The sequence below is a fragment of the Prosopis cineraria genome, unplaced genomic scaffold (assembly GCF_029017545.1).
Source record: "Prosopis cineraria cultivar Desert tree isolate PC_DT_omini unplaced genomic scaffold, ASM2901754v1 PC8, whole genome shotgun sequence".
Lineage (NCBI taxonomy): Eukaryota > Viridiplantae > Streptophyta > Magnoliopsida > Fabales > Fabaceae > Prosopis > Prosopis cineraria.
In genome coordinates this window covers 8,635,393-8,650,017 of record NW_026555339.1, presented here as the reverse complement: position 1 = coordinate 8,650,017, position 14,625 = coordinate 8,635,393, and the positions used below count along the sequence as shown (strand labels likewise).

The 14,625-nt window shown below is 34.8% G+C and overlaps 1 protein-coding gene across 1 annotated transcript; it reads right to left on the bottom strand.

Annotated features, from left to right (window-relative positions):
• Positions 1-2,060: 2,060 nt before the first annotated feature.
• On the bottom strand, positions 2,061-7,961 carry LOC129317242 (receptor-like protein EIX2). The gene is made up of 3 exons (XM_054961608.1): positions 7,379-7,961; positions 2,439-4,368; positions 2,061-2,388 (listed from the first exon to the last, which is right to left on the bottom strand). Exons 1-3 carry the CDS (start codon positions 7,959-7,961, stop codon positions 2,061-2,063), a joined length of 2,841 nt encoding a protein of 946 aa, XP_054817583.1.
• Positions 7,962-14,625: the final 6,664 nt, after the last annotated feature.

The window sequence follows — 14,625 nt, the reverse complement described above, 5'->3', positions numbered from 1 at the left end:
AATATCTCCTTTATTTTTATAAATAGGAATTAATGTACTTCTCCTCCACTCATCAGGCATTTTCTTGGACCGTAAAATCACATTAAATAACTTAGTTAACCATCTCACCCCTTCTTCACCTAAACATTTCCACGCTTCGATAGATATACAATCAGGTCCGTTAGCTCTACCATTTGCCATTTTCTTAAGAGCTTCCTTTACCTCCTTATCACGTATTTTTCGATAGAATGACAAATTTTGTTCTCCTTCACCAGTTACTAAATCCTCCAAGTTACTAGATGAATCCTCTCCATCATTGAAAAGTTTAGAAAAATAAGTCTCCCATCTATTTTTAATTTCATCATCTGTAACTAAAATTCTTCCCTCTTCATCCTTAATACACCTTACCTGTTCTAGATCTCTTGATTTTCTTTCCCTACTCTTGGCAATCTTATAAATATTTTGCTCTCCTTCCTTCGTCTCAAGGTTCTTATAAAATTCTTCAAAAGCTTTAGAACGAGCTTCACCCACAGCTCTCTTAGTTTTCTTCTTAGCCATACGGTACCTCTCCCAATTTTCCTCATTGTTACACAAATGTATGGCTTTAAAACAGTTCTTCTTATACTTGATTTTGTCCTGTACACTATTATTCCACCACCAAGACTCCTTATCTCTCGGACCAGGACCTTTCGATTCTCCCAAAACTACTTTTGCAACCTCCCGTATCTTTTTAGCCATATCCTCCCATATGATGTTAGCACTTCCCTGAGAATCCCAAATTCCTTTATCCAAAAGATTTCGCTTGAAAATATCTTGCTTCTCACCTTTTAATTGCCACCACCTAATCCTTGGTGTTACTACTTGTCGACGTTTTTGGATTTTACTCATAATACACACATCAAGGACTAGGACCCTATGTTGTGTCGTTACAGCATCTCCAGGGATCACCTTACAATTTTTACAAAGTTTTCTATCTGTGTTCCTAACCAAAAGAAAATCAATCTGCGACCTTGAGGCTCCACTTTTGTAGGTGATGAGATGCTCATCTCTCTTCTTGAAACAAGTGTTGGCAATCTTAAAATCATACGCCAATGAGAAATCAAGAAGAGTTTGCCCTTCATTGTTTAGCTCTCCAAAACCAAAACCACCATGCACCCTCGCATACTGACCAGCTTCCCTCCCGACATGCCCATTAAAGTCTCCTCCAATAAAAATCTTTTCACTCTGTGGTATGTGTCGAATCAACCCCTCCAGATCCTCCCAAAATAATTCCTTAAGACTGGCTTCTGTCCCGACTTGCGGCGCATAAGCGCTAACAATATTAACAGTCTCACGTCCAATTATCATTTTTAAAGAAATAATTCTGTCTCCAATTCTGCTAACTTCTACAACGTTCTTCTTCCACTCCTTATCTATAATGATGCCTACTCCATTGCGTGCACTTACTTTTCCTGTATACCAAAGTTTGAAACCTTGAATATCCTTAGCTTCTTCTCCACGCCATTTTGTTTCTTGCAAGCAAAGGATATTGATTTTCCTTTGAATCATAACCCCTACAACCTCTACAGATTTACAATTTAATGTCCCAACATTCCAAGTACCAAATCTAATTTTGCTCTTATGGACTAACTTCTTTAGCCGCGTGCGTCCAGAATGACGCGGTAGCCCTTGCTCATTTAACACTACATCCGGGCGCCGATGCAGCGGCTCTAACTCACTTATCACTGTACTTGAGCCATGCAGCGCGTTACTTACGGGCAACGACCTAGCATTAACATTATAACGTCTATTGTCCATGTTCATGATAGATTCAACAAATTTTTACATTGGCTGTTGATGGCCTAACACAACCCTCCTCCTTTACCCGGGCTTGGGACCGGCTATAAACATAGGCGGAGTTACTCTAACTGATCATAGCATTATATAAATTGTTTTGCACTTGATTTATTAAGCAACAAATGGAAGGAAATAGACACAATAATGTCAATTATTCTTAGAAACAAGAAATATTATAAAAGAAAACCTTGAATTTAAATAAAAAAGTGCTGTGTATCTGGCCTTACTTGGAACTTATTCCCGATTTAGCGAAGTCTTCGAAGCTTTATAGCCATAGTAACATAGATTCGATCAACCAAGCCAGTAAAGAAACGAAAATAAGCATGCCTCCATTTTCCAATGAGGAGCACAGAGCCACAGACTATCCAGAAACCTCCAGCAAATCCAAGTCCCATTCCAAGATACAACGACTTCAAAAAAGTGTCATCATCGTTTTCTTCAACTTGCTTCGTATTGTTTGGATTTTCTTGTATTGTGCAGTTATTTTGAAGAGGAGCTCCACAAAGTTCAGGATTACCAGCGTAACTCCAAGCTTCAAAGCTTTGAAGTTGTGTCCCCCATGGAATTTGACCACTGAAATTGTTGTATGACATATTCAAATAACTTAGAAAAGACAAACTTGCCATACTTTAGGAATATTCCCATGAAGTCTGTTGTGGGAGAAATCAAGAGACTCTAGGTCTTTCAAACCTCCCATTTGCTCTGGTATCTTTCCTATCAAATGATTATGAGACAAGTTCAAGGATTGTAATTTGTGCAAGTCCAATAATTGAACAGGAATTTCACCAGATAATTTGTTAGCTGAAAGGTCAATGTTTCGCACAAGTTTTAGGCTTCTCTCATACTCTAATAACTGACCCTTTGTGTACAATCCAGCTCTGTATTCATAAGAGATTGGGAGACCGACCTCTACTCTTAGATCATTAGCTTTGGTGATTAAAGCATTAGGAAGAAGTCCTAAAGCCAAGCTAGTTAAGTTGTTGAGACAAGGAGGGATCGATCCAGAAAGCTGGTTGTCAGCAAGATCCAATACAATTAAATTAGAGAGGCTACATAGTTGTGGTGGAATGATTCCAATGAATTGATTGGATCTCAATTTCACAACTGATATGTTTTGTTGCGTCCACTCTGGTATTTTTCCAGAAAAATTGTTTCCTTCAAGATTAATCAATACCAAAGACATGCAATATTGGAAAGTCTGTGGTATATCTCCAAAGAAGCCATTATTATGTAAATCTAGTGTACTTAGCAAAAGTAACGATGAACCCATTGTTGGAGGAACTTCACCTGAAAACATGTTACTACCTAAGTATATATGGGACAAGTTTGCCCAATTGTTCCAACAGTCTGGAAGTTCTCCGGTGAGAAAATTATTTGATATATCTAAATAGTACAGAAAATTGTTACCACTTTGTGCGTCACATAGTAGAGAAGATAAAGATCCAGAGAAAGAGTTGTGAGCCAAATCTAAAACAATGACATTAGGTGAAATACGGGGAAGTTGTCCTTCAAATTTATTAAATGACATGGATATAAAATACCCTTTTAATAACAACTTTGAGATATCTCCATTAAATGAGTTGTGAGACAGATCCAAAAGCATGAAGGCTGTTTGCTCAAGGCTCTTTGGAAGTGTCCCACTCAAGTTATTGAAGCTAATATCAAAACTTGATAAAGCTGATGAGTTTCCGAGATTGGAAGGAAAGAAGCCATGAAACGAGTTATTAGATAGATGAAGGCTATATAAATGTTCAAGTTGGCCTAACCAATCAGGTATTGTTCCTTGGAGATTGTTGCTAGACAGATCTAAGTAAAGCAGGTTTCGATAAACTGAAAAATCTGGAATTGGACCTCTTAAGTTGCACTGTTTGAGATAAAGACGGTCGCAATCTTTGCTGAGATTGAACAACCAGTCAGGCAATCCATATCTAAACTCATTTAGACTGAGATCAAGAACTGAAACTGAGCTAAAATTGACATTCTTGCTAGATAGGATGAAGCTGTTCAAATGACAATCTCGCAAATATAATCGCTTCAGAGGTAGCGAAGCCAATGATTGAACCCAACTTGTTTCCAGGGGAAGATGAACGCTTTCGAGATCGAGAGTTGTCAGGGAAGAAAGTTGAGAAAGCCAATGAAGATCATCAATGTGAAGATGAATATTATTTGATAAGCTCAATTCAGAAAGCTTTGAGAAGTTTGCAGGTAAGTGACTGTGAGCAACATCAGAGTTATTCATAGATGGTGTGCTTAAACGTTCAAAGTCATTGTAGCTTAAGTCCAAGGATTCCAGAAATTCAAGAGCAAGTAATGAAGATAAGTTGATTTCACCTCTCAAGAATTCTGAACCATGTAGATTTCCGTCTGGCGGTGGCAGAACAAGGGTTTTGACTCTGCTTGTGTTGCGATCACACTCAACTTCTAGCCATTGACAGCAATCTTGTTTAGTGGACCATGAAGATAGGAGGTTGGAAGGATCCACGACCCCTTGTTTGAAGATTAACAGTAAAATTCTATCATTGTCATTACAACAATTGCTTTTATCGAATGTCACTGCAAATAACATCAACAAAACTAATGAAATTTGTGAAGTGAAACTAGCCATGACCATGGATGCTTGGTTTTGATGCGAAAAGCAAGCCGTGATCTGGAAATGAAGGCTTGTTTGGTCTTTAGAAAGATTTATATAGGTCATGTAATTATTAAATATTTTGTTAAGTGGTGCAGTTCAATATTATATATGATTTTATGTGCTTTGCTTTGTTTATATTTATTTGTAAGAACGTGTTTTTTTTAATTAAGCCAAAAAATGCTGATTAAATTAACTTTATTTATCTCTATAGTTTGTTTTAATTTGGATGAAGTTTGTGTTGACTAAATTTGAAAGCTTATTTCTTTAATTTAAAAGTTTAGAAGTCATCTTTTATCTGTATTTTCCCCCGGCCTTAGCATTTGTCGCCGTACACATTGTCTTTTTTCCTTCCTTCACTGACATAGAGGCGATGTGTGCATATGGTGATCGATGGTGTGATTATATGGAATTTAAATACAAACAATACAATAAACAATAATTTTAGATGGCCGGTTTTTTTTTGAAAATATTTAGAAATGCTTTATAATTATTATGACAAGTTTTTAATTAATTTAAAAAACTGCTTATGTTTACAAATTATTTTTCAAAATTTTTTTGTCAGAAACCGACTGTTATTTTATATATAAAAAATAATAATTAATATTTTACAAATTATTTGCCCTAATTTTTATTAGTATTGTAAGATTTTCGGCAGCTGAACCTCTAAAAAGTTAATCAAAATCAGGAATGAATTTATAATTTCAAAAGATGCGTCAAAAAAGGAATCTACAAATCATTTACATGGACTCAATATCTTTGGAATGCCTTGATCTATATGGAATTTGGCTAAGCTTTAATTGATCATCTTCATCATCTTTTACTCTGGCTTTTCTGGATCTGTATTCCCCGCGGAATCTGTTTGGTGAATTCTGAACTTGCCAACTTCGCGCAACATTCTCATGCTAATGTATGATCAGGAATATAAGAAAATATTTTAACTAATATATTTCTCACCAGATAAAAAGTCTCCACTTCTGCATGATGTATAAATAAATTTAATTTAGAACCAATTTAATTTAATGCTACGTTTTCTTAAAAAGGGAAACAAGAACACAACACAAGTTAATTACTTGACATTTTACTCGAATTACTTAATGATTATCTTGTTTAAATAATTATTATAGATTTCTTGTATTTGTAGGAAGTGAGTACTTCAATTTTTTTTTTTTGTTATCTATTAGTATCTTTTTATTAAAAGTAATTTTATTTGAGGTACAGTTAGACACTAAATGTGAGTACTTCTTTTAATAAAGTTTTAAATTTTAATTTATTACATTATGAGGAATTAGTCCATTTTGTTGGACTCAATTTTTATTTGTTGGTACTTTGGACTGAATCCAATCATCTATTTGTTGGCTTGATTGGATTTGAAAGTGGAAAATTTGGGCTGGGCCCATTGAAAAGTTTTAGAAAATAGCTTCAAAGCCTAAAACCTGTAACTTGCTTGTTATATGTGATTTGCTTTCAAACGAGAAAGCAAGAAAATATTTATTTTATTTTTTATTTTTACCACGAGAAAGCAAGAAATATGGAATCAAACATTTTAAGGAAAATTGTACTAAAGGACAGCTAGAACAAAATTTATTCTGAAGCTCCTAGCGTCTGATCTGACATGAAAATTGAAAGAGAAAAGATGGAAATAACCTTCCTGGATTTCATCTAATGGAAATATTATTTTGACAAGTATACATATAAAAAAATGACAAGTAACTATTATAATAGTTTTAAAAAGCATGAGTTTATGAAATATTAAATGTAATGTTATTTGGACCAAAGTATAATTTTGGGCCAAACCCACCTTAAATTTCTAGAAGAGTGGTGATTAATAGGAAGAAAAGAAAATCAATATATCGCTTTGCAAAAAAAAAAATAATAATAATAAAGGAGAAGTAGAGGGATATAATAAATTATATTAACAAATATTTTATTTCCCATTTAAAATCTCCAACCCATGATTTATAAAAGAAGAAAACGTATGTTGATTATTGACACTTTCCCCCAATCAATTGCTTAATGATTTTTTTTTTTCTTCTTTGGCTAAAAAATTTCAAAGAAGTATGAACTTTCAAATTCAATTACTATTTTTGTTAATTACTTGATTGGGCACGAAAGTGTAAAATTTGGGCTGGGCTAAGTTAAAAATTTCTAAAAAATTGCTAAAACTTGAAAAACTAAAACCAGTTTAGTTGGTGGTTTCAATTTTCCTTGTAATTAGCACCACTTGTCTTGCAAATGAGGGGAAAATTAATTCCATCCCCATATTTTTTTAAAAAAAATTGGAAATTGGCCTCCCTGCACGCATAATCTAGATCCGTCCCTGGTTGTCAAGTGATTTATCTTTATGGATCATGAATTTATTGATCTGATCTCTATTTTATTCATCATTCATGGGGAGAACTGTAAAAATTATGGTTCTATATATTATATAAACAGCCAAGTCAAGTATAAAGCTCACAAAATCTAAATAATGTACACAAACAATATTGTAATTACGGTGACACAACACTCCCACAAAACATCACCGGACTTTCACATCCCAAAACATTTGAATACTTAAGTTTGCAGCACTAGAGCTTGACACGGACATCATCAACCAAAGAGCCAAACCAGCAGAGCATTTGCAACTTGGGAGTCTCGAAAGTACTTCAATCAGAAACTACCTATTACTATGAAATATGAACAGGAATGATATGAGTTAACTGCTAACTCAATTTCAAATGTCATCACATAATAAACATATCACAATCCAAAGAGAACTTTGAATTTAAATAAAGCGGAAAAAACCTTTAGAATTGACCTGAGTTGAAGCTTATTCCTAATATTAGTGGAATCTTCGAAGCTTTATAGCCACAATAACATATATTCAATCTACCATGCCATTAAAGAACCGAAAATAAGTATGCCTCCACGCTCTGTTGAAAAATAAAGAACCACAAATTATCCAGAATCCCACTGCAAATCCAACTCCCATTCCAAGATACAATGACTTCAAAAAAGTGTCATCTTCATTATTTCCTCCAACTTGTTGGTTATTGTCTACTTTCTCATGTATTGTGCAGTTCTTTTGAAGAGGAGCTCCATAAAGTTCTGGATTCCCAATGTAACTCCATGCATCAAAACTTTCAAGCTGAGTCGCCAATGGAATTTGTCCTTTGAAATCATTATATGACAGATTCAAATGACTTAAGAAAGATAGACTAGACATGCTCAAAGGAATATTCCTATGAAGATTGTTATGGGAGAAGTCAAGAGACTCTAGATTTTTCATCTCCCCAATTCTCTCTGATATCTCTCCTGTTAAATCATTATAAGATAAGTTCAAGGATTGTAACTCTTTAAGCCCAAACAGTTGGCCAGGAATTTCTCCACAAAGTTTGTTAGTTGAAAAGTCAATAATCTGCACAAGTCCTAGGTTTTCCCCATACTCTAATTGCTGACCCTTTGTATGCAGATTAGTTTTGAATTTAAGTGGAATTTCATAGCCATCCATCAATGGGAGACCACCTAGTGTCATTTTCATGGTGAAAAAAATGTTTGAAAGTCCCGAAATCATATTGGTTAGATTGTGTAGACAATAAGGGATTTATCTTGAAAGTTTGTTATTCGAGAGATCTAACACAATCAAATTAGAGAGACTGCATATCTGTGAAGGAATGTTGCCTGAAAATTGATTGGATCTCAAGTTCACAACTGATATACTTTTTGGCATCCATGTTGATATATTCCTATAAAAATTGTTTTCTTCCAGATTAATGACCAACAAAGATGTGCAATTTTGGAGAGTCCATGGTATATCCCTATAAAAGCTATTGTTAGTTAAATCTAGTAAGTTGAGCTCAACTAATGAACCCATCATTGGAGGAACTTCACCATATAACTTATTACTCCTTAAGTATATATAAGACAAGTATAGATAATTGTTCCAACAATCAGGAAGTTCTTTTGATAGAAAATTATTTGATATATCCAAATACTCCAAGCTAGCTTGTTCATCCTCATTGTAACACAACAAAGAAGACAAAGATCCAGAGAAAGAGTTGTAAGACAAATCCAAGGTATTGACGGTAGTTGATATACGAGGAAGCTGTCCTTTGAATTTATTAAATAACATAAATATGAACGCATTGGTTAGCAACAAGTTTGAGATATCTCCACCAATTGAGTTGTGAGACAAATCCAAAAGTAAGTTGGTTGTTACAAGGCTTTTTAAAAGTGTACCACCCAAGTAATTGAAGCTAAGATCTAAAACTGTTAAAGTTGGTGAGCTTCCTAGAATTGAAGGAATGTTGTCAAGCAAGTTATTAGATAGAATAAGATGATGTAAGTGGTCATGTTGGCCTAACCAGTCTGGCACTGATCCCTTGAGTTTGTTGATAGACAAATCTAAGGTATGCAGGTTTTGATAACCTGAAAAATCTGAAACTTGACTGCTTAAATTGCACTGTTTGAGATGAAGATAGGATAAGTTCTTACTAAGATTGAACAACCATTTAGGTAATCCATATCTAAAATCATTTTGACTAAGAGAAAGAAGTGATAGAGAGCTAAAATTGACATTCTCAACAGATGGAATATTGAAGCTTGTCAAATGGCAATCTTCCAAACATAATTCCTCAAGAGGTAACGAAGTAAAATGTTGAACCCAATTCGTTTCTTTATGAAGATGAATGCCATTGAGATCAAGATGTGTCAGCGAAGGAAGTTGAGAAAGCCAATGAAAATTATCAATGTGAAGATGAACATTGTATAATAAACTCAGTTCAGAAAGCTTAGAAAAATTTTCCAGCAAATGACCATGAGTTACAATAGAAGTATTGATAGATGGCGTGGTTATGCATTCAAAGTCATTGTAGCTCAAGTATAAGAATTCCAAAAATTCAAGTTCAAGTAAAGAAGATAAGTTGATTTCACCTCTTAAGGATTCTGGACTCTTCTAACGTGCATTTTCCAGAAGAAGACTTGTGATCTGCCAGTGTCACTAGAACACTCAACTCCTTCCCATGAACAACAATCTTGTTGAGTAGACCATGAGGAAAGGCGACTGGAAGGATCTTTAGTGCCTTGCTTGAAGATTAACAACAAACTTTGATCCTTCTTATGGCAACAGAAGCTTTTGTTGAATGTCACTGCAAGTAGCAACATCAACAAAACATTTGAAATTTGTGACACAAAACCAACCATAATCATGATGTTTACTTGATTACAAATTAAAGGAAAGAGTTTCAAAAGGGTTTCAGTAAGTGAGGGCTTGTTATTTCTCTAGCTAGCAAGGTTTATATCCATGAGTGAAGTTGCTTTTTCAATTATATAAAATTTTTTTATATACACACTAAATAGGGAGAATGTGCAAGACAGTCAATTATAGTATGCTCATTAATGAAAGGAACCAACATAGGAGCTTCCCTCCTTATCTTCTATTGTCAATTTTCTTTGATGAACATGATGTCCCCAACTTTGTCAAACTTCATTTTCAAAAGCAATTACCAAAGTTATGGGGTGCTTATTTTTTCTCTGGTTTCAGTCCTTTTCAAAGAAATTAAACTTCATCATGCAAACCCAGCAACTTCCCAACCACTAAATCCACAATAGGTTTGATAATATTTGAAATGTCAAAGCCAATCAATGTTTGAAATTGAAATCAACCTCTCGCACAATTTCCTTCAAATGTACTAATTTTATATATCCCCATAAACAATCAAAAGAACATATTTTATACTCAATATTTGGTGGTTTTACACAAATTAAATTTAAAATTTTATTTTATTAGATTTTGTACTTTTGCACACTTTAAAAAATGGTTGTTAACGGACACTTTTAATTGTGCTGCTGAAAGTGGCCTTCCAACAATAACATTAAATAATAGTATTGACCGAAAATAATTTTTGGTACTATTGCAAATAACTTTGTAGAATTCTTTCATTATTAATAACTGTTTTATTTAATTTAATTTGTGGTTCCTCAAATTAAAGTCATGCCAACTAATTCCCTCTCTTATGAAAGTTGAACTATTAGATGTTGCTCCCTTTAATATAATTAACTCATTTTGTTAATGATCTTGTTTAAGTTTATTGCTTGGTTGGGGTTTGGAAGTGTAAAATTTTGGCTGGGCTTAATTAAAACGTTTTGAAAAATAGCTGAATCTTAAAGAACTGAAACCAGATTAATTAGTTGGTGGTCTCAATTTGTAATTAGCACTGATTTTCTTGTAAATAAAGAGAAAATTAATTCTATAGCTCCCCATAACTTTTTAATTTAAAATTTGGCCTCCCCACATGCATAATTTGTTGGCGGTATTGGCAGCATGGACACGAATCACGAGCTACTTGAGTTGTTCCCAAAAAAACACTGTCTTTAAGAACTAATCCGGCACACCGGGATGACGGACTAGCAGTTCCTCAGGATTAACAAGCACTTCCTGCAGGAGCGAGGGACCAGATTAACAAAACTAAAAATAAACTTAGATGAACAACACATCAGAAGCTGGAGGGAGGAAAGAATTGCCCTAAAAGCTTAAGAAGCTGGCGAGTTGATCTGTCTACACCCATTGCTATATGTAGCCCATAGATGGAGACATGAATGTTGGCTCATAATCACCGAATTAAGGCTTCAGTTACACACATATAAAACACTATTAATCTGGAGCCGTTGGTAGACAAGGGCGTTTAAGAAATTAGCTCACAAAATCAATTTTTAAAAGTGGTTTAATGCCTAGAAACTGCCAAGGCTTCAAATTTAAATTTAAACAATAAAAATTTTATTGATTTCAACTGCGATTGCCTTGAGTTGGCCTGTCTCATGCACGCGAGCCCACTTCTCCTCCAAACCCATTTTATTAGCCCACTTCATTCCTTAGTATTAATATACTAGGAGAGTTCTTCATTTAGGCAATGTGAAGCTCTTGACATACATGGTTTTGACACACACACAACATAATCTAGATCCGTCCAGTCCCTGGTGTCAAGTGATTTATTTTTATGGATCATGAATGTAATGACCTGATCTGTTTTATTTACCATTCATGGGGAGTACTGCAAAAATTATGGTTCTATAAATTATATAAACAGCCAATTATACCTTACAAAATCTGAACAACACAAACAATATAGTAATTACAATGACACAACACACCCGACAAAACATCACCGGCCTGACTTTCACATCCTAAAACGTTTGAATACTTGAAGTTGCAACATTTGAGCTCGATATAGACATCATCGATCAAAGAACCAAACTAGCAAAGCATCTGCAGCTTGGGAGTCTCAAAAGTACTTCAATCAAAAACTACCTGTCACTATGAATTATGAACAGGAATGATATGAGTTAATTGCTAATTCAATTTCAAATGTCATCACATAATAAACATATCACTATCCACAGAGAACTTTGAATTTAAATAAAGGCTGAGGGAAAAAAACCTTGATTACTAACCTGAGTTGAAGCTTATTCCTAATTAATAGAATCTTCGAATATTTATAGGCACAATAACATAGATTATTCGGTCTACCATGTCATTAAAAAATCAAAATTAATTATGCCTCCATGTTTTGTTGAAAAACAAAGAACTACAAACTATCTAGAATCCCACTACAAATTCAACTCCTATTTCAAGATACGATGACTTTAAAAAATATCATCTTCATTATTTCCTTCAACTTGCTTGCTATATCTACTTTCTCATGTGTTGTGCATTTCTTTTGAAGAGGAACTCCACAAAGTTATGGATTCCTATTGTAACTCCATGCATCAAAACTCTGAAGTTGAGTACTGTTAGGTTGTTCAAGTGTGAGTGGACTAAAAATGATGTGAAAAATCCCACATCGGATAAAGTTAGGCTTAACAACTAGTATATAATAAAGAAGAAGAACTTATAAACTAATCCACTCTAAATTAATCTGAATCCCCACTTAAGTAAGGCTTTCTTTGAAAGGGTTCGCGGATACCGCTTAAGTGATATGTTGGTTTTCTTTCCTTTTTATTAACTACTTCTCTTATAGAAACTTAAGGTGGGTTTGGCCCAAAGCTATATTTAACCCAAATAACATTACATTTAATATTTCCTACACTTGAAGTTTTTAAAACTATTATAATAGTTACTTGTCAAAACAATATTTTTATTAGATGAAATTCAAGAAGGTTATCTTTGCATTTTCTCTTTCAATCTTCATGTCAGATCAGATATCAAAGGTTTCAAAGTAAGTTTATGCTTTAATCCTTTTTTGTAATTATTGTGTTCCAGTGATCCTTTAATGCAATTTTCCTTAAAATGTTTGATTTCATATTTCTTGTTTTCTCTTATGAAAGCAAATCACGTGTAACAAGTAAATTACATGTTTTTTAAAAATTTTCAATGGGTCCAGCCCAAATTTTTGACTTCCAAGGCTGATCAAGCTGACAAATAAATGATTGGATTCAATTCAAAGTACTCACTGCCTATAAATAAAGGTAATCCATAACAACTCAAGTGAGATTTCTCTAGGGCTCCATGAATGACTCCATGAAACACCATACTCTATCTGATGAAGAAAACGATCAACTAGCTCAAAGCTCCAAAAAGATTAAGAATGCAAATGGTGAACAAAGTATGAATCTACTGCAAGGACATTGACCAAAACTGGGAGACAAGGTACCAGGAAGCTCTTATGGCAAACCAACATTTGTGGAGAAACTTAAAGGCACGTCTAAGGATGATGACTCCTCAGATGAAGAAGAAGATGGCAACCTTCCTAGTGAAGCAGAGGCTGGTAAAGAAAAGGCTACTCCCATTGAACCAGAATTCTCAATCATAGAAGACCCTGACCATAACTTCCCTACATTTGTTTTTTCCACGAGAATAAAGAACAGGCTGTACAAAGCATGGAGGAAGGCTATGATTATCAAACTTTTAGACAGGAAGATTGGATTCAAGGCCCTTGAGTCTCGACTTCAGTCTCTTTGGGTAAAGAAAGGAGTGATAAAACTCATCAATATTGGATATGGATACTTCATTGTAAAGTTATCCAATAAAGACGATTATTTTAATGCCTTGACTGGTAGTCCATGGATGCTTTATGATCACTACCTCACTGTCCGTCCATGGGAGGTCAACTTCAAACCTCAACATGCCACCATTGATAAAGTAGCTTGCTGGGTTAGAGTGCCAAAGGTTTTTCTAGAATACTACGATGAGGAAGCGCTTACACTTATTGGCAATAGAATTGGGCAAATAATCAAAGTGCACATTCATACATCTTGTCAACTCAGAGGATACTTTGCTAGAATCTGTGTCCTAGTTGATTTAGGCAAATAATTAATGGCTGGATTCAAGTTAGATGGGGAAGAGTATTACTTAGAATATGAAGGTTTACATATGTTGTGCACAAACTGTGGGATTTATGGCTATCGACATGAAATCTGTCCTTTAAAACAATCCCAGAATACTCGAGATGAAAAAACAGATCAAACACACGCCACGACTGAACAAGTTCCTGAGAACGCAAAGCAAAAAGACGTGACTAATCTAGACTAATAGATAGTGGTTCAAAAGCCAAGGCATCAAAGAAAAGAGAAGAATAAGGGCCCTGAGACCTCCCACCGAGACCCCTCAGGGTCCCGCTTTGAAGTCCTCACCGACGACAGTGAGACGTAGGAAGAAGGTGATGATGGCATAGCACTTCCCACACAAGAACTACATACAAATAGGGTGGGACCACTAACCAGAACGAGATAAAAGAAGAATAAAAAAGGGAGTTTTGCTAATATTGAAAAGGATATCGACTAGGATAAAATTACAAAGCACAATACTGTCGTGCTTAAAATGATGGAGGAATAAAAGTAGCAGGAAAGTGTGCAACAACAGGTGCAACAATTAATTCAACAGAAAATAGCTCAACAAGCGCATAACGAGGTTGTACGATAAGAGACAACCAAGTGTAGAGCTGAAAAAAAGGATGCGAGATATGGTGAGAGAATATGCAAAAGGTGATGAAGTTTTAATGATAACGTGGGAAGATAGTACTCATGCCAATGGATCTCAAGATGAGCATATGAAGGCCCAAAACAACACAAGTCCAGAGTTTTCTTCTTGCGACCCATTAACGAGGAATGTAGGAGATATAAGAATGGAAGAAGTAGACCTCGGAGAGAGTAGTAGTTTTGGGCTGATGGATAGCCCAATGTTAGATGACCATACTGTGCAGACT

Bases quoted from the DNA above. Each gene is read 5' to 3' on its own strand.
- LOC129317242 (XM_054961608.1), bottom strand. From the start codon at position 7,961: ATGACACTAGGTGGTCTCCCATTGATGGATGGCTATGAAATTCCACTT. The intron at 4,369-7,378 runs GTTCTTTATTTT...TGTTATTTGCAG, and splicing joins GGGATTCTGGATAATTTGTG to TGACATTCGATAAAAGCAAT. The intron at 2,389-2,438 runs GCAAGTTTGTCT...CAACAATTTCAG, and splicing joins GGGAATATTCCTAAAGTATG to TGGTCAAATTCCATGGGGGA.